This window comes from Rhopilema esculentum, chromosome 21, assembly GCF_057945365.1.
Source record: "Rhopilema esculentum isolate cy_ngs chromosome 21, ASM5794536v1, whole genome shotgun sequence".
Classification (NCBI taxonomy): Eukaryota; Metazoa; Cnidaria; class Scyphozoa; order Rhizostomeae; family Rhizostomatidae; genus Rhopilema; species Rhopilema esculentum.
The window spans coordinates 9,476,066-9,496,284 of record NC_142835.1 but is presented as its reverse complement, the minus strand read 5'-3'; the positions used below and the strand labels follow the sequence as shown (position 1 = coordinate 9,496,284).

At 36.9% G+C, this 20,219-nt stretch overlaps 1 protein-coding gene across 6 annotated transcripts in view; it reads left to right on the top strand.

The window, feature by feature from the left end:
* LOC135684827 (diacylglycerol kinase delta) overlaps nt 1–20,219 on the top strand; it is a 66,942-nt gene that overhangs the window by 27,422 nt on the left and 19,301 nt on the right. For 5 of the 6 annotated variants that reach the window (XM_065200501.2, XM_065200499.2, XM_065200502.2 and 2 more), the window contains 8 exons: nt 1,111–1,191; nt 2,772–2,879; nt 11,929–12,055; nt 12,977–13,092; nt 13,997–14,122; nt 14,408–14,593; nt 19,014–19,096; nt 19,442–19,550. In XM_065200501.2, coding sequence (XP_065056573.2) covers nt 1,111–1,191; nt 2,772–2,879; nt 11,929–12,055; nt 12,977–13,092; nt 13,997–14,122; nt 14,408–14,593; nt 19,014–19,096; nt 19,442–19,550 — 936 coding nt within the window. Of the gene's footprint in view, nt 1–1,110; nt 1,192–2,771; nt 2,880–7,612; nt 8,782–11,928; nt 12,056–12,976; nt 13,093–13,996; nt 14,123–14,407; nt 14,594–19,013; nt 19,097–19,441; nt 19,551–20,219 lie in introns of those variants that run through there. The other variant, XM_065200504.2, reaches the window with a different exon arrangement.

Below are 20,219 nucleotides of genomic sequence, written 5' to 3'. Positions count from 1 at the left end.
GAAGGCAAACTTTTTGTTCAGATGCATCTGTTCTGTTATGAATTTTTAATGGTCTGCTATGTTAGAGTCACAGACTAAGGTAGAAGCAAAGAGTGCTCTGTTTTCTCGTTATTCCTGGAACTTTCACTTGCGGCTCTATGCCACAAAACTTTCCACTAATTGCTTTTTTTACTGCGTTTTAAGGGCTTTAACCCACAAAGCTTCAGCTGTTTGCTGGTTCATGAATAAAGCATTGATAAAAGGAAAAGGGGCTGCAAAACGACAGGCCTAAGCGGAGTCCAAGGGCCCAAATTATTAGGGGGTGCATGCACAAGCGTACTAGCAAATGATAATTTGGGGGTGATGGCCGTTTTTGAATCCGCTGCCTATGTATATTACATTTAATTTAATTTAAAATTTGATTTTGCAACGTATTGGATCCTCGTGGTCGTTTTAGCTTTTTTCCTGTCTATTTCATTTTAGTCTATTTGTCTATTTGGCCCTTAGCATTGTGAAACGCGATGGTGATTAGCGATCGGCTGGGGTTTAGTTGTAATGTTTAGGGTCATAAAGTTCGTCGACGCAGAGCGGATCCCATTGTGGCCGAAAAACGTAATTGTTCATCTAATTTACAAAGTGTTGTCTATAGACTACCAGGTAGAGGGATTTGATAGTGAACAAAGAATTATTGCCTCTGAAATCGTAATCATCCCACACGACTCTATAATTTTCTTATATGGTAGCTGTACATGAAAAAGCAACATTATACATCTTGAGATAGTTGTGTTCAGCTTTTTCATTGAAATAATAAAGTAATTGTCACCCAACTCTCTGTCAACCTGTCCCTGTCATCCTGTTTTTCCTTGGACGATGTTTTGAATCAAAGTGGGCTGTTGTACTTGGACGATGTTTTGAATCAAAGTGGGCTGTTGTACTTGGACGATGTTTTGAATCAAAGTGGGCTGTTGTACTTGGACGAATTTAAGTGGGCTGCACACGCCCTCTGCCCGGCCAGTTAAAGTTAATGAAGGTCAGAGAATACCACCAATTCAGTTAAAGAACAATTTAACGTACTCTTATAATAATGTAGGCGATTGCTTTATTCAAAAACCTATTTTTTTCTCATTTCAGTCGGCGATTTTCCATGAAATTGACGTTTCTGAGATCAGTTTGGCTGAAACGAGTGTTAATAATGTCAACAACAGTTTCAAGGTAGCTTGGCTTTTTATCTTCTGTTAATTTTACTTCCTTTTGCTGCCTTTGATTTATTTCTTTACGTTGTTAAACATCCATTTTTACAGCTAGTAAACAACTGCTCTGTCCCATAACTGAGTAAAATACCGATGAAATTATGCAGAGAAAGACTCAAAATAACGGACACCTTAACAGTAATGGTCACTTTTGTAAAGGAAATCTTTCAGTAATGGTCGCTTTTGTAAAGGACATCTTTCAGTTATGGTCACTTTTGTAAAGCACATCTTTCAGTTATGGTCACTTTTGTAAAGTACATCTTTCAGTGACGGTCACTTTTATAAAGGACATCTTTCAGTAATGGTCACTTTTGTAAAGGACATCTTTCAGTAATGGTCACTTTTGTGTCACTTTTGTAAAGTACATCTTTCAGTGACGGTCACTTTTATAAAAGACACCATTCAGTAATGGTCGCTTTTGTAAAGCACATCTTTCAGTAATGGTCGCTTTTGTAAAGGACATCTTTCAGGAATGGTCACTTTTGTAAAAGTAATGGTTACTTTTTAGTAACATATATTTTTCAGTAACAGACACCCCCTAGATAGCAAACACAGTTAGTTATGGACCCTTCCATGTAACTGACACCTTAAAGTAATGAACACTTTTCAGTAACGGACATCTCAAAATCACCGAGACATTGTTTCGCTCCACAACCTATTTTCTGGCGTCAGGGTCTTGTAGACGCAGCCTTCAAACAACTGTCATCTCTCTACAACGAGCTGAGCTGCGAGCTTCATAAATTCCACGGATTTGTCCGCTATAACTGTAGATGTCTAATAAAGGAACACTTTTCAAAAATATCTCATTTTGAGTTTTAACTTCATGATTGATCCAGCCAGACTTGAAATTAGATTCATCATGTAAGAATTGAAGTTTTCTTCTTTAAATGTATGCGAATTCTAAAGGATTACCGCTGAGTCTTTGAAATGCACGCTGAAAGCGTACCGTATATCTTCGAATTGGCCTTCCTTTGAAAAAGCGTTCCTTCTCGAATAGGTCCCCACTGCTACCATGAATCCTCGAATTAGCCCCTCTATATTTGTTGATTTTTGCAATCTGAGGTTGCCTTTGGCGTTCTATTCCTATAAAAAATTCATTCTTTTGGTAGTAATTGATTAAATGTTCATAAAGTAATTCCTACTAAAATATACGAGGTCTTTTTATAATGTTTTCTTATTGTCTACTATAATTTCATAAGCCCCCCTCGTATAAGCACCCCTCGTATAAGCCCCCTCTCGAACAACCCCCTGTCCAAAAATATCAAAAATAAATAAGCCCCTAGGGGGCTAATTCGAGGATTTATGGTATTTATCTACTGCTACTCTTAAGGGAAATTGAATTTTTATTGGCGCATAGACGTATCAATTTTTCAAAAGATCTTTGCTTTTTCATTGACGAATAGTCGCCAATAAAGATACGTAGCTCTCGGGAGTAGTTTAGTAGTGCTTAATTACTGCCAATGGTTTTAATTTGATTTGAATACCCGGTGGGACTACCGAAAACTTTCGAGAAAACATACTAACCGCTGCTTATTTTTTAAGGTAATTGCAAGCCATTGTTCCCTCGTCTTGTGTGCCGAAAAACGAAAAGAAATGGAAGAGTGGATCAATGCATTCAAGGTTGCTGCAAGTAGCATCGCAAGAACACATGTAAGTCTTTATCAATGTTATACCTTGCGTTTATTTTCTTCAAGGCCTAACCTTCAGGCAAGCTTGTTGGCAAACTCTGCCTTTACACAATTCGCAGTGATGTGACCTGATGTTGGCCAGGAGCCCATACCTTCTGTCTTGTCGAATTTCTTTGTACTCTTCGCCGCAAACGTTTCGCAGATTGTGACTCGAAATATTCTCACTATTATGTAGAATTCGGTATAATTCCTGGGATTTAGTTTTGTCGAATATTCCGAATTCCTCTTTAAAATTTTCCACACATTTGCTATTCATTAGCACAATTCTATTGTGCTGCTTTCCTGTACCTATACTTCTTACTGAAATATTTCTAATTTTCTAAATTAATCTGAGTGCTGAAAATTTGATAATGTTAAGAAACATTCAGTACCGAACTTTCAGTGATTGGAACCTCAGATAGGAACTGTGATTTTATTTGCTACTGAAAAGACTGTCACTTCTGTTAGCTTGGAACTGCAAAACAACTGTTTTCAAAAGTTTTGCACACCTACTTAATTTCAATGATTGTAACCTTCCGTTTTGTTTTATTTTGTTATGGAAAAACTGATTTCTGTTACTTCAGCCAATTTACATTGCGCATACACAGTTTATACAAAAATTCCCATAGGATCACAGCACTGCGACTGGCAAGATGAAGTCTAATGTTGCTATTGTTGGGAGTTTGTGTTTCCTTTAGAATTGTTCCTGTGCCTTTTCAATCTGTGACACCAAAAATTTCACATTTGCTACGACTGTTGTCTTTTTACTTTTTCACAGAAACATCTACTTTCATTTCTTCTACTTCTTCTGATCTCTAAGCGTTAACTATCTGTACTGGTACGTTTTTTTATTGAGAATATTCGAAACCTTAGTCAGGCTTACATTAAGTTTGCTCTATTCTTATCATATTGCATCACATTACGTCACATCTGGATGTTCCACCATTTTCTACCAAATTCTTGATTCTCTAAACGAGGCTTTGTCAAAGTTCCAGGTTGTTTATGTCTAATCGATACACGGATAATGAGTTTGTAAGAGTCAACGATTACAACGAATTACATTAAAGGCAATCTGCCACGACGTTGATTGGTTATAAGAACAGAGGGATTTCTATTGTTTCCAGTCCCCTTTTAATTTATCGCATTGTAAAAAAAGGCGGAGCGCTGGAATCGTGTTTAGGCTATTGTTCCAGCTATTGTTCTCGTTAACCAATCCACAACGAGACAGATTGCCTTTAAGGCAATGATTAAAATTTAATAAAATTATTTGGTAGAGTGCGTTGGTTCCTGTGACCACCTTGGTGCTATACTTCTAAAGCCTTCTCATGCATAGTTGATCTGACAGCTTCCAACAGCTATAGGTCGAAGTTTATTTGTTGATTTATTCAAAGAGCATAACATTTCTTTTGAATTTTTATGTTTACAGTTTGTTAGTTTTGTTGATTAAAAAAATTATTTTTTTCCTCTTTTCTCCAAGTATCAACCTTCCCAATTCAGATGAATGAAATTTAATTTTTACGTTGGTTTATCAAAAAGATAGTGTTTTTTATAATCTTAGTTTATCTATTCTGTGTTTAGAAACCTGAAAAATGATTTGATTTTCATTTGGATGTTTTATTAGTTCAGTCACTTTTAATTTCAGCATATTTACCGACTTTTAGATTTTAAAAAGCTTTAAAGGTTCACTTTCTCGTGCTAAAGCACTCTTTTAAAAACAGCATAAAAATATGAACGATGGACAAAAAACAATATATTTTTTTAAAAACCTTACTCCCACGTTTTCAACAGCGGATTTTATTAGCTAATCAACTAAAAACTGTATGCAACATGTATTTCCTACATGTATTGTAGGAAAATAAATTTTGAAATAAGTACAACGTTAAAGGTCACTCAAGCCTAAAATTTTCCAAGAAATAAGAATATGGAGCCTCGAGCAAAGTTATCTGTTTCCTATTACACCACGAACAAAGCATTGTATTGTTGGGTGTTATCAAAGCCAAACAATAAGGCCAAGTAACGTGGCTGTGGATAGGGTTGACATTAGTATCCGTTGTAGTTGTTCTTAGACAACGACAGTAAAACACTAGTCACTTGACATTCAAACTGAGTTGTGTTAAACTGAGTCTGTTGCTCCTAACTTTGAGTTTTTTCCAAAATGAATCTATTCTAGCTGTCGCTGGGTGTTTGAATCTAAAAAGGAAAGATTTGCCACCATTAACCTAGGATGGCACCGTAACAACTCCGCTTTTTCTGTAGCGATTTTCTAATTTGTTTTCTGTTCAAATTTTTATTTTACATGCAGGTTTTTTTTATAAAAAACTACCTTCAGAGGGAGGAATCGGTTTCTTAATTTTTTAGTTTGGTCTAAAAGTTTCTTGAATACCAAAGTGTTGAAGAGAATTTTTGTATAGAAACAAAACACATGAATACGTAGTACAACGAAGGCTCTTTTAATTAAGGCTAAAACTTGACCTTTCAGACTAGGGGCATCAATAGTAACATTTACCAAAAACGATATAGATGAAAAAATTAGACTAGGGGTCATCTTACCAGGTACTGCGCACAAGACTAAAAGTGGGGGGGGGGGGCTGAAAAGGGCGTAATCGACACGTAATCGACGGCGTAATTTTTAGGCCACGCCCTTTAGAACGCTGGAAAACGCCCTTTTTAGAAATTATTTGCTTATTTCCACTTATTATTTAAGAAGATTCTGATCCAGAGAAAGTATCAATTACTACCTAAACACTAACGAAACCAAATAAAGTAATACAACGTATCATTAAACAACATAAAACACCAAGAAAATTAACGAAAAAGGGTTCCCAGTCAAGAAGAACTGCTACTATCTAGGATCTTTTAGTGTAAATTTTCCAAAGTTGCGTTTGAGTAAACTATCTGAAAATTATCTAACTTTTTATTGCACAAAAGTGAGAAGGGGCTATAGTCCCAGCTAGCCCAATGGATGCGCGGTGCCTGTGACCAACTAAAGATTTGTGGACCAACTCTTGAAGAATTGGGGGTATCACACCCCCTACACCCCTTCTAGCTACGACCTTGAGTATAACTCATCCTAATCACGTAGCAGACCGCCTAGTCATGACGGCCATCGTGATATCACCTTATTCAGTTGAACCAGAAATAAGAACCAATTGTAGTATGATAGAAAAAGTTCCATCCAATCGTCAAAATATTCGTTTTTAAGCTGTTGCATAAGGTGGAGGGAGATCCAGTGACGTGTCTAGACAATTTTGTTTTGGGGGGGCGGGGCGTTCAGAAAAAAAGTGACCAACTTTACTTTTTTGACCGATTATTTCTGCATAGAAAATTCATTAACAATGAAATAGATGATCATATACACAGTAAGAGCAAATGATATCATGAAAGTATAAGGAAATAAAGTTTGCAGAAACTAATATCCCTGGATTTCGCGTTTTTGGGTGAATCCATGAGCATCTTTTTGCGAAAAACCAATTTTAAGGATATCTGCAAAAATGAGCTGCAGCTTCTTTTGAGCTCCTCATAACAATAATTTCAGCTTATAAAATGTTCTCTAATCTATAAAATTTTTTAAGAATTGAAGGGCAAATGTGGCTGAAAGGCCGCCGAGAGAATTTCAGAGGCTCTGGGGCAGAATGGAAAGACGACGCCCCTGCGAGCGGAGCGGGCAGAAAATGTTTGCGAACACACCCTTCAGAATAGCTTAAAATGCATCTCAGAAAACCTCTTGCAGTTATTTCATGCAGTCATTTCTTATAGTCTTTTGCTTGCTACTTATAGCAAGTTATTTGCAATACACTCTTCTTTTTGTATGAACCAGTGAATTCGAGTTCAGGTTGACTGTTTTTTCAAAAATATGAGAGTGGATTGTTCTTAATTTAATTAATAGGTTGTAAGCAGTGCGATTGCTAGCGTTTTCGCTAAAGGGAGGTGTTCAGGCCTTATTTGCCAACAAAGTGAGTGAGACAGCCTTCATTTGCCCACGGGTCTGAATATTCACCGAAAAAGAACCCACATATGGCTAAACGTCCTCGTTTTTTAGATAAAATGTTGTTCAAAATCGCATTTTACAGTAACTCAGCCTCTGCTTGTTCTTAAATTGTTTTTAACTTTTGACCAATTTGAGGCTCGTGTTCATATAAATTTGTTCTTTTAAAAAATAGTGTATTACAAAAAAGAAAGTTGACTATGACCAACCATGACTAATAAAATAAAAGAATTATTGGTTGAAATTTGGTCAAACTTCCTATTTAATGCTAAAGTTCAAGCTGCATGACCAAATTTGTTAAATTCTGCAGACATTGGAAAGGGGGGGCGTGAGGACCCACATGCCCCCCAATCGGCATATTCCTGGGGAGATCTGTGCTATGTTTTTATCATCATAGGAGTCGGTTTCTTCTAAGAAAAATGTGTATTTAAGATTTTTAATCATTATTTGTTATGGACAAAGGATAACCATGTCGAGACATGCTAACCTCCCAGGAGAAAACGAAAAAGACACCCAGTCAACTGCCTATTGAAATACTTATCCCACTGCTTGGTAACGATATCCCTTAGCAACGTGAGCCAAGTTACCATGTCCAGGGGGTTGTGACTTCGTATCTAAGCACACTTTGGCAATAGAAAACCGGAGAGCAGCGGTCACGTTTGGGAGGCGCACATACTAAAATTGAGTTATTAATTAATTGTTAAGAGTAAACCTCGATCTGTACAACTAACAACTTCTAAATTTTTGGTGATCTAAGAACCGATTTTTTCTATTTATAAATTGATGTTTTTCGCAGAAAGCAGAATCTACAGCCACAGCTCATAAATTGAGCCGGTTTCTTTCTACAAGCATTTTATTTTATTATATTATGAAGTATATCAGATCATACTCAATTATTGAAAAAATCCCTTTTAAAAGAAGGACTTGACTTGGTTTGGCTTGACTTGGTTTGGCTTGACGTGGTTTGGCTTGACCTGGTTTGGCTTGTCTTTTCTTGACTTTTCTATCTCGTTTTACCCTAGCAGGTTTACAAAAAGACAAAAGACTTATTCCCTCGGCTACCAACGTTACTTGTTCCGAGAAACAAATCTGACAGAAAACAAAACACCCATCCTACTTTAAAATCCATCCTAGGACCTGGTAAACAGGGGGGGGGGCTTGATTAAAACATTAACCACTGTGGTCCGGTCGCTCTTTGACTTGCGGGGGAATTTTGGGCCTTCTGGAGTCTGCAGCGTTTCTCTTCAATGGTTTACTTTTTCAAGGTTGCAATTTCTTTGGTAAGTCAAGTCAGATGGTCCATGTCGAGTCTTTGATACTGCCCTTTGACCCCCCAGTTCCTTCAAGTACTTCTGATTCATTGCTTTGTTGGCCTTTGATGATGACGTCATTTGATTTTCATGTTATGAAATACGGGAAGTATTCAATTCAGTACCCAGACAGCCCTTGAGGAGGATGAGCTATCGTGTTTCTTTACATTCAATCAAGCCGAGCTTCTAAACGGTAAACATTGGAGCAGGTTTCAGCAGCCACTTGATATCGCAATACAGGCTGGAAGGCCGTTTCCTTTTTTACCGCTGGGTTAAAAGACTGATTCGAAGCGACCTTCAGCAGGTATATTGATAAGAAACTTCTGTTATTGCTCTGATCTTGCAGCTGCCTAGGTCCACAAACCACTCCAGTAACAAAACAATGCTTCTAATACATAAATAACACCAGGAACACTACGAATTTCGCGCAAGACATGGATTCAAATTTTCCACAAAGATCGTTTTCGTGTCGGCCCGATTTGTTCTTGTCGAGTTCGTTGGGGCTCATCAGCTGTTCAGACGAAGATGAGTTTGAAATGATCCTTGACAAAGTTGAAGTTGATTTGGATTTCATTACGCAAGTTTTTAAGGTATGTCGTTTCAACAAGATTGAGATGTTTTCAGGCACAAGATACTCGACCTTTTGAGTTTGAAATGTCCATCGCCGACTGTGCCCTTTTCAAAACCGTCGCAATTCTGCGCAGACGAGATTTTAGGGATAACCAATTTTAAGGAACGATGATATTTCTACAGTCTAAATTAATCCTTGGAGAAACTTGAAACTGATGCCAATAGAGCGTAAACTTGTTCACTTCTACTCCCCACATGCATTGGATTTTCGAAACCCCCGTCTTACTGCATTACTTCCTCCCAGTGATCTGATTTGCATCGGCTCGATTCGGGGTAGCATTTTGGCCTGTGGGGCTGTTGAGCATATCTTGACTGGGGTGTTTTGATGGGTCTACATTCCCTGTGAGTAGTTTCTCAATAAAAAGAAATCAAAACGTGTGAAATGTTAAGTTTGCAGTGAATCAAGAGCTAATTTACCCATCAGAGCATATATTTTTTCTGGCAGTTGTGGTTTGTAAATGTGCACTGGAGCTTTCTTTTCTTTTCAAATTTCTGTATGGTGTTTTCATTATATTTTCGCATCAGTTATTATTGCCTAGCGGAGAGCAAACACGATCTGTTTGTCAGCCCTTCCTTCGGTAATAGTAGGTATCTCTTTTGAAATTTTGCAGAGGCGGTTCTATTTAAGGGAGATAACCAATATCTTAGTGCGGTGTAGCAACTATTCGTTTTTATTTCGTCAGTCATCATTCTTTCTTGCCATCGCAGAAAGAGATTTGATCTAGATTGATCATTCCGCTTCACATACTCAGATTTTGTAATCTAAGCAGTATCCGGGGTCACAAAAGGTTATTTTTAATCAAGTTCAGATCAGAAAGCTTGGAGTCATTCGCCCTAACTGCTTGAAAACAAACGTCGAGACAAGCGTGAAATTCCACAAAAGAAAAGTGCAAAAAGGAGCATTCTATCATTGTGACGTCAGAGAAGTTGCACAAAGGCCATTCATATTCCAACTGTATTGCTTGTGATGACGCCATTAGCCGGCTACTCACTATGGTTGGTGGCCTGCGTCACAGACGAATTGATGCGTTGTTGGTGGCGAGGGGTAATTCACTCTTGCAAATAGCGTACGAGATTTTCCCTAAAACAAAAGGATTTCCAGGGATTTTCAGATAAAACAATAGGAAAACCTGGCATGCTGGAAAACCATATCTTATCATCCAAACATCGTCATCATCAAGAAAAACATTTAAACGTACCCCAAAACAGAATCTGCAATGAAAATAAATTTAGTAGGTAGCCCTGGACAGCCAAAAATGGTGAAGTTATTTCCAGAAAACGCCTCAATGCTCCTCCAGATGATTTTTTGCACTATTTACCTTCCTCGAAATTACCTTCCTTCAAACTAATGCACCGTCGGATAATAGCCTTCCTCCGGCTGACAGCCGTTAAACCGTCATGATTTTTTGACTCTGGTTATTTCAACTACTAACAAACAACTAAAGTGTTAACTTCCAGTGCCCTGGGACCCGTAATTATGTAATATATATTGAAGGGGCTAGATCACGTTATCGTAAACAAATATTTTGTGTGGGACAGCCTGCGTGTAAGAGAGATTTTTTGTGGGACAGTCTGCGTGTAAGAGGGATTTTATGTGGGGCAGCCTGCGTGTAACAGGGAATTTGTTTACCAATCGTCAAAGCGGAGTGTCTGACAAAATGACAAACCGTGCAATTATTAAACTTGCAGCAATGCTGCCTAGTTTAGTTCGTTCTTAAACCAGTGGCTTTTAGTAATGTTTACTGTTCGTTATCTTACGCTTTCACAGACAGATGTTCCTGTTCCTGTTGCAGTACAAAATGCTTCTATTCTTGAACTGATCAATGAGAATATGTTGACCTATACATATAAAATCGGTCTTTATGGCTTTGGCAATGATCAATAGTTATCAAAGACTCTAAAATCTTCTCGTTGCGCTGCTATTCTTTGTCCTACCGAATCTCAAGTCGGTTACTGTGGTGAGCTCACCCCATCCACGAGCATCAAACCAACGCATTATCTTGCGGCTTTGAACGTGACGCAGCTCTTTAATTGTCTGATTCTGGAATCTATATTGATTATCAAGTAAGGGGCCAACCCTCACGCATTACACTCATTTTTATAAGAAACTGGCTATATGAAACAAGTACTAGAAAGCAAGAAAAAATTAAGAAGCTTCGGTATTCGAAGCAAAAAAATTAAAAAAATTATTAAATCGCGATAAATCTGAGAATAACAAAATTTTGTAAAATCCAAGAACATGACTGCCCTGTTGGCCTAGAACTTAAGACACAGGGGATAAAGATATACTTCCCACATCTAAATACAGCATCATAACGGAAGCGAATCTCTTGACGTGATAAAAAGGTCACGAATATTTAATAACACCATTCATGACATCATAATTAAGAAAATTTTAAGAAACAACGAGTATTTAAATTTCCAGAACATCAAGAAACTGGAGTACTCAACATCGATCTTTGTTTCTTATTAAAAAAATGAGCGTAGTTGCTCCTGCCCAGCCTCGTTCTCGGCGTCCTTAGAACTTTTCCGGTTTGATAACGAATCAATAAAATATTGATTGTTAGTCATGAAAATTTCCTATGAGAATTAACGTTTATTTCATTCTTATCTACTCAAATTGCCGAGGCAAATCAAACATAATGATGAATTTTTAAAAAAATAAATTTTTGGTCAAAGTATCAGGGAAACGAGATTGGCTTATGACGCAATTACTGGTACATGCTGCAGGTAGTTTACGTTGTGGTTCGTTGTTGCTCCGTGCTGCCCAAATTTGTACACTGTTCTCTTGGTCAATATTTTTACGATTTTTGTTAGTACGAACCTGCAGTAGCCATAGACTGTGATCGTGTCTCTTTGGATCTGCTGTGTCTACAAATGCATCTTCTTTGTTGTCGAATTGAAACAAGCAAAGTATCAACGCGCCTTCTTACAGAATGACCAGCTTAAAATAACGAATGATAATTAGAATAGTGATTATTATTATTATGTATGATAGTGACGATTAGCATGATGATTATGATAATGATTATAATGGTAATTGTGATAAATTCTATGATTTATGATTAGGTGATTATGATTTTGATGATTTGAAGTTTCCTTTCCAGTCAGAATTAACGGATAGACTCTCCGGCGAACACCACTGGTATTCTTCAACCCACAGCCGTCCAACGTTTTGCAATGTTTGCGGAGAGTTACTGGCTGGGATCTCTGGGAAAGGACTTTCCTGTGAAGGTTTGTTCATTTCTCTGTAATTTTTCACTTGGCTTGGAATGGTTTGAATGGAAAGCCAATCCACGTTCAAATCCTCATTTGACATTGAGTTAAAACAGCCATTTGACCAGCTCAAATGGTAAAGCGAATTGGAACATTGGAATAGTAAAGAAAGTTAATTGTGACATTTTGTGGGGGGCAGGTGGTAGATACAGTGTTACCATACAATAGATTTGACACACCGGACCTCTGGTTTTATACCTTCAAATATCTGAACTATGTGTTCATGGATAAAATTTATCCTGGAATAAGCAAGATAAAGGGAATAAGTTTCTTAATTTTGGACGTTTTTTGATGGGGTCTAATTCAAAGTGGATATATGCCCATAAAGGGAATTGGAAATAACTCTTTTCAAAAAAATTTCCGCTTTTCTAGGATCATTTTGCCAAACATTCATGCCGCAAAGCCATGTTGACAACACAAATTCATAGTTTTTCAGTTTTTTCCTTTTTCGAGGGTAAAATCACTCTATGAAAATCTCGTACACATTTGGTCGAAATTATATTGTTTTCTCAGAAAATTTCTAGAAATCCTTTTATTTTCGTTGAATTCTCTTAAGCTTTTTGCAAGAGTGTATTGCCCCTCGATTCCCCCCTCCCCATTTTACCTTTAGATTTGATTGTTTTTGCAATCCTATCTTGTAAAATTTGCGTGTAAGGTTGGGAGCTCTATAGATGGCCTTGTAGTTGGGACTTCACGAGGAGGGGGTTGTCTTATTCGAGGCAGGCCAGGAGGAAGATGTACAGTATGCTTAAAAATCCACGTAAATATAAATCGTACCCTCTCGAATTACAATCTCAACAAGCTATTCTACAAGCAACTACCCTTAATTGTTTTCAAAACTCTTTGTTTGTTTTTGATTCTCAGTTCGTTTTCTTCCAGTTTGTAGATTCAAGGCTCACAAGCAATGCGCTTCGAAAGCACCAAAGAACTGTAAATGGACCACCCTCGATTCGATACCGCCTGATCTGAGGCTGGCTGGAAGTAATGATGACCCGGTATGATGATTTGATCACACTTCAATACTGTCATGTAGGTAACGCTAGGATAACCGAAGAGCTAACAGCCCAGAAAAGCCAGCTATTTTCATTAGTCATTTCACTCCACCAGAGATGCCCTTGTTCTTCATTTTTACATGAAATTTCCTAAAGATGCCAAATCAATACCGGTTTATACTTTGGAAGTTAATCCTTAAGTTCAGTTAGCAAGCTTTTTTCTTTGCTGGATGTAGCTTTTTCTGTTCACAGTGGGGAGCTTTTACCCTTTTTTGACGTTTGAAATTTCAATTGTAAACACCGATTGAATTTATATAGTTTTCAAAGATGAATGTATGAATTATGGTACTTTTTCCCCTTTTCGGTAAGATTTCATTCAGATTGCTGCCCAAAAGCTAGTAAATAGGAATTTCAATGACTGACAGTTGAGGAAAAATGAAAGGGGTGCACAAAAATGCATTCGCGTTTGCTTTTATGTTTTACTTATGGTGTACCGCTTGGTAGAAATCTACTTCAAGGTAATACAGTTGAATCAATCTTTGCTTCGTTGAAGGCGTTTATGCAATTGGAAATGTTTGAGCATTCTCAAATCTTTGATCTTCATGCTTTGCTTTTAAGGATTACGCGCAAGGGATATCAGCATTAAAGGTCTAGTAATGAAATAGGAGGTGTAAACTGGCCTTCAGACCTGGTCCAGCATCATTGTTAAAGCATGCATCGTTGTTGGAGCAGCTAGATGAAGAAGTTTAGGATTAACAAGCCCCAGGGAATTTCTGTCAGATCACGAGTTAAAGTTACAAAGTTATTCTGGGCCCTGGGGTTTTCTCCACTAAACTCTTCTTTCGGTTATTCTGCAAATTGACTAGGGTAGTTCGCAGAAATTGTCAAGTTGTCTATTTTGTTCTAGTTTTCGATGCCCCATCAGTGGTTTGAAGGCAACTTGCCACCGAATTCTCGCTGTTGTGTCTGTGACAATCAATGTGGGAGTAAGCGAAGGATACAGGACTGGACGTGTCTTTGGTGCGATTTAGTTGTAAGTTTTGTTTGAATATCCTCAAAGCCGGCAAAATATACTTTTTGCTACTTGGCAATCATTTGATCGATCAACCCTTCCCTATTTAACCTCACTGAAGTATGGATGGATTACACACTATTTGTAAAATATTAATCAATGAATCAGTTATTAGATCGTGCTGCAGTGATCGTGCAACAGTGCGCAATTGTGCGATACATTTCGCATTGAATCACTTATGATTTGCATTATGTTTATTCACATTGCTTCCGTAATTTACGATATTATAAATGTTTTCATCCCCAGATCCACAATGGCTGTAAATCAAAATTTCCGAAGAAATGCAGCTTAGGTCTGAACAATTTATCGACGGTCCCCCCTACTGCCCTACAACGGGCAGAGCACCTGGGGCCTGGTGTTTGGGAGGCCCTGACTCCGGCACGAGGAAGTCCTCTTCTTGTTTTTGTCAATTCAAAAAGTGGAGATAATCAGGTGTGTATTACTAATCCACCCCTTTTTAAACGCTGCATTTGCATCGACGTGGTCGTTGGTTGAACACTTTTTCTTTAGTCATCTCTTTTATTTTGACATTTCTTTTGGTATTTGTGTTTTTTCGCGTGAATCATGGCAACAACGAATAAATCAGTATCCCAGGATATGATTTCCACCATTCTAAATGAGATCCGCCTTATTAAAAAGAAGAAACCCGACAAGAAGTTCATCGTGCGAAAAGCCGCCAAGCATGGCCTAAGCAAGGCATGCACGACATCCATGGTTTCTAAAGGACAAATGGTTTATAAAGGCAAGCTCTATACAAAAAGTGTATCTTATCATGTAGTTGATGCATCGGATGAAAACGCACAAGAAGAAACCGAAGTAACCTCAATCAAAACTTCGCCAAAGTTGCCCGAAGGTAAACAAAACTGATCTTCTACGCCCCTTCGTCATGTTGAACCCTCCGCAGCTGAAGTCCCGATTGCCAGCTATGCAGCATTGCCAAATTTTGACATATATCAAAGTTTCTCGCAGTTAGCAAGTTGTCGCAAAATTACTTCTGATAATTGTCAGAGACAGAGAAATTAATCAAATGTTGAAAGAGGAAAATCTTAGCTTTGGGAGGAAACTCGGCCTAGATGGAGGGGGTATTCAGACGACGAAGGTAACTCAAGTTAGGACAAAGGAAACGGAACAAAAACATGGCAATACTAATGATTACAACAATGCAACAAAAAGACTTCCTATTGTATACGAAAGTATCGTAAACACCCAAAATGAGACACCGGAAAGAAAAACCAAGAAAAAGAAAAGCAGAAAGAGAAATAGGAAAACAAAAGGAGTTCTTGATGGCAAAGGGCAGCCTTGCAACTCCAATGAGAATGCTGCAGCATCAGAGCCCATTGAGGACAGCAAAGTGCAGCCTGGCAACTCCCTGGAGAATGGTGAACAAGAAAAGAATATGGTAATAGACAATGAAGATAGCAACGCAAATAATACCACAGAAAGCAAGACAGTCCCCAAAGAGAAAGACACAAGGCATGATACTGAAAAGGAAAGAAAGAAAGATGCCAAGCAAAAACACAGAACTGTTATCGTCGGAGATTCCATAGCAAAGAACGTTAAACCTTGGGAGCTATAACATCGTTGTAACAAGAATAAGAGGATTTATGTGAAGTCTATCAGCGGAGCAAATGTTGAACGAATGAAACATTATGTTAAACCAACCATCGAATATAAACAAGATGCCATTATTTTGCAAAGGAGATCATTTGTCTTGCCAAATCAATCGAAAAAGAGAAAATATCGATCCCAGGTTCGGGCCTAATTGCAAGAAAGGACCCATTCGAAAAAAGAAGAAGAAGGGTTGATCTTATTCTGGCTAAATAGCATTCCAGCTAAGATCCTCAAACAGAATGCAGACATTCTTGCTGTCCTCATCCACAAGCTCTTCAATTCTGATTTATTTGAGTGCTATTATCCAAAGGAACTAAAAACTGGTGAGGTCTCGTCCCTGTTCAAAAGTCTTGATGCCTTTATAAAGAAAAATTATGGACCTAGTTTCCAAAATTTACGAGAGAGTAATGGAGGGTCAGATAAAACCTCATCCCCTTAGCTTCCTCTCTCCTCTTCTGTGTGGATTTCGGGAGGGATATGAAACCCAACATGCACTTTTACGACCTGCAAAAATACCTTAGATAAAGGGGGTGTCGCTGGAGCACTGCTGATGGATCTCTCAAAGGCTTTTGATTGCTTGAATCATGAGCATTTGATTGCGAAATTAAGTGCTTGTGGTTTCAGTATAAGTGCATTTCGGTTGATCCATAGCTATCTCAACGAGAGGGAGCAGAGAGTAAAGAGGAATGGGTCCTTCATCATATGGAGAGAAACAACGATTGGTGTACCAAAGGGCTCGGTCTTGGGACTTCTTCTGTTTAACATATACCTCAATGATCTCTTCATGTTTGTGAATGATGCTCAAATATGTAACTATGCAGATGATAAAACTATCTATGCTTGTGACAACAGTATTGATAATATCATTAAAACATTAGAGAGTGATGCCCTAAAAATTGCAGAATGGTTCCCGAACAACTGTATGAAGTTGAATGAGGACAAATGCCATCTAATGGTCTTTGGGAATAAAAGTAATGCTATTTTTTTAAATATCGGAAGTGTCAGGATAAAAGAGAGGACGGAAGAAAAGCTATTTGGAGTGATTCTGGACAAAACATTATGCTTTAAGAAGCAATTGAGGTCAATTTGCAAAAAGGCTTGGCAAAAGCTAAATGCTCTCTCGAGAATCTCTCACTTTCTTGATACTGAACAACTAAAGAGAATAATGAAGGCATCTATCTTGTCCCAGTTTAACTACTGTCTTCTTGTTTGGATGTTCTGCGATAGAACACTTAAAAGTAAAGTTAATCGTATTCACGAACGGGCATTGTGGATAACTTACAAGGATATGAAATCAAATTTTGACACAATGTTACTCAGAGACAATGCGGTTCCAATCCACATCAGGAATTTACAACTGTTGATGATTCAAAATTTATAAAACCAAATGGGAGCTCAATCCTACTTTCATAAAAGGATATCTTTATTGAAAAACACAGTACGTATGGATTGAGAAGCTGCCACAATCTACTACTGCCACAAGCGCGCACTTCGTACTATGGTTTAGAGACTATATCGTTTCTAGGGAGAAGGTTGTGGCAAGCACTTCCCAATGACATGAAACAATCAGATACCTTCTCCAGCGTTGAAGGAGAATGAAATCTTGAAAAGGAGAGGAATGCAACTGTAGACTGTGTAGACCTTTCGTGGCTCAGGTTGGGTTCTTGAACGGATAAATTTATTGTATTGTAAATGCCAAAAAATACTGTAAAAACATTGTAAAATATGTATATCATATTATTTTCAAACAATTTTACTTTGTAGTAGGCGTGAATAAGCTTTTATTTTGTAACTATTTTTATACGCCTACTTTAAATAGACAGATAATAATAACGCTACTTAAGCACAGAACAACTCAAACAAACAATGAGAGCATTTATTCTATCCTAATTTAGCTTCTGCCCACTTGTATGGATGTTCTGTGACAAAACCCTAAATAATAAAATAAACCATATACATGAAAAAGCACTGCGTATCGCATGCAAAAACAATGTGTCAGATTTTAATACTCTCCTGATTGAAAACAACTGTGTCTCCATACACAAAAGAAAACCTGCAGCTACTAATGATTGAGATCTACAGCACTGTACATAAATTCAATCCAAGCTTTATGAATGAAATATTCATACAAAAGAGAAGCCACTACCACCTTAGAAACAGTAAATAAACGAATCCAAAAAAATCCCAAAATCTCGAACCATCACTCATGGAATCGAAAGCTTGTCCTATTTAGGATGTGAGCTTTGGAACGATCTACCAGAAAACTTGAAAAACCTAAATACTCTTAATACCTTTGAAGTAAAGATCAAACAATGGAAGGATAATTGCAACTGCAGGCTGTGTAAAACCTTTGTAGCACAGGTCGGGTTCTTGACATGAATCATCTAACATGATTATTTTCAACTATTTATCTAATTGAATCCTAGGTATTTTTATTTATTTCTTTAAATAGCTTTTATATCACTGTATAATATTATCATTTTTATTCCTATAAATAGTAGGCTTTAATTAGCTTATCTTTTAGCTACTACTGTAAAGAACGCCTACTGTAAATAAATGAATTATTATATTATATTATATTATATTATATTATATTATATTATATTATATTATATTATATTATATTATATTATATTATATTATATTATATTATATTATATTATATTATATTATATTATATTATATTATATTATATTATATTATATTATATTATATTATATTATATTATATTATATTATATTATATTATATTATATTATATTATATTATATTATATTATATTATATTATATTATATTATATTATATTATATTATATTATATTATATTATATTATATTATATTTATTATAAACGTTTGACTCACGCGCGGGTCACATATAAGCAAAGCCTACTAACATCTTTTTTGCTCATCGACCAAAGCGATCTGTTAAAGTTTTCGAAGGTGAACGCGTACGGTATGTCACAATACCCGCGCGAACATAACGGTCCAAGCGGAGGTTGGCAGTGACTTAGTATAGTTATCAAATTCATCGCCAGGGAGGACTAGTAAACATCAGTGAAACATTTGGAAATAAGCAGTTTTATAATCCACAAATAAGTCTTTGAGATTGCAGTATTTAAAAGTAGCATCGAAATTCAGAATCAATTCATACTAAAAAGTGCTTTTTATCCTCTTGAGTATAAACGCCAGATCATGACCAAATTTACTTTACTAACCCTTTTTATTGTGTTTTATTTTGCAGGGTATACGATTCATGAGAACGTTTAAGCAACTTTTGAACCCAGCTCAAGTCTTTGATTTAAGTGTTGCTGGTCCAACTCTTGGGTATGTGTCTTTCAAATAAAAGTCTACTTTCACTTCTTTTCTAACTTTCGGTCTAGAAATTTAAAAACGGAACAGACAGGCTGTAAAATACTTAAGTGCTTTCAGTTCAGCAGTCCTTTGGGTATTAAGTGTCAGATAATTTTCATCATTTTGGACTGTTTAGTTTTGAAAAGAAAGGAAACGAAAAGAAATATGCTTGAAATCATGTTTTTTCCTTCATAGAAAACGATTCTCTTAATACTGTTATTCATGATTTATTTGTGATTGGGCATACAGTTAATCTGCATTCAACTATTTCGATTTTTATCGATTTTTTAAACTTCACTCTTTTGCTTTCTTTTTTAGTCTGAATATGTCCAAAAATTTTGAGCATTTTCGTATACTGGTTTGTGGTGGTGATGGATCTGTTGGATGGGTGCTGACAGAAGTCGATAAACAGGAGCTTACAAATAAGGTAACTGGCCTTGAAGATTTAGATATCGCAATACTCTAAGGCCTTTTCCGACGTACTAAACAACATCGAATCTAGAACACATTTAATGTTTTACCAAACCACTACAAGCATGCAAACGTTTTAAGTGTTGTAGTATTTCTTTTTCAGCATTCAAATAATTCACAACAGCTAACCCCATCTGCTTTTCTGTTTGTTCTGCGTTTTGTTTTAATCCCTAGATTTACATTGGATTTAGAGAAACAAGTCCTAGATAAATTCTCACACAGTTTTCCTTTTAATTATGTGTATTGCAGATTAAAACCATGGCTTTTTTTATTCTTTTTACACTCTTATTCTTTCATAAGAACAATCTGATAGGAACACGAAGCTCAAAATTGGTCAAAGGTTAAAATGTTTCATTTCAAAAACGCAGAATATTTTGCCATCTAGGGTTGATTTTTCGGTGGATTTTAAAACTGGAATGATGGATGGCTCATCCACTTTGTTGGCAAACTGGAGTCGCTGCTTTAGAAAATAGCTAGCGATGACGCTGCTTTAGAAAGCAAAAAGCCAGCCTCAAAATTTTGCAAAAAGTAAGAACAGGGAGACTAAAATTCAATTTGCTGGTTCTTTTAAAAAATAAGAGTGTAACTCTTAATGTCTCAAAATAATTGAACCAGTTACTTTCTT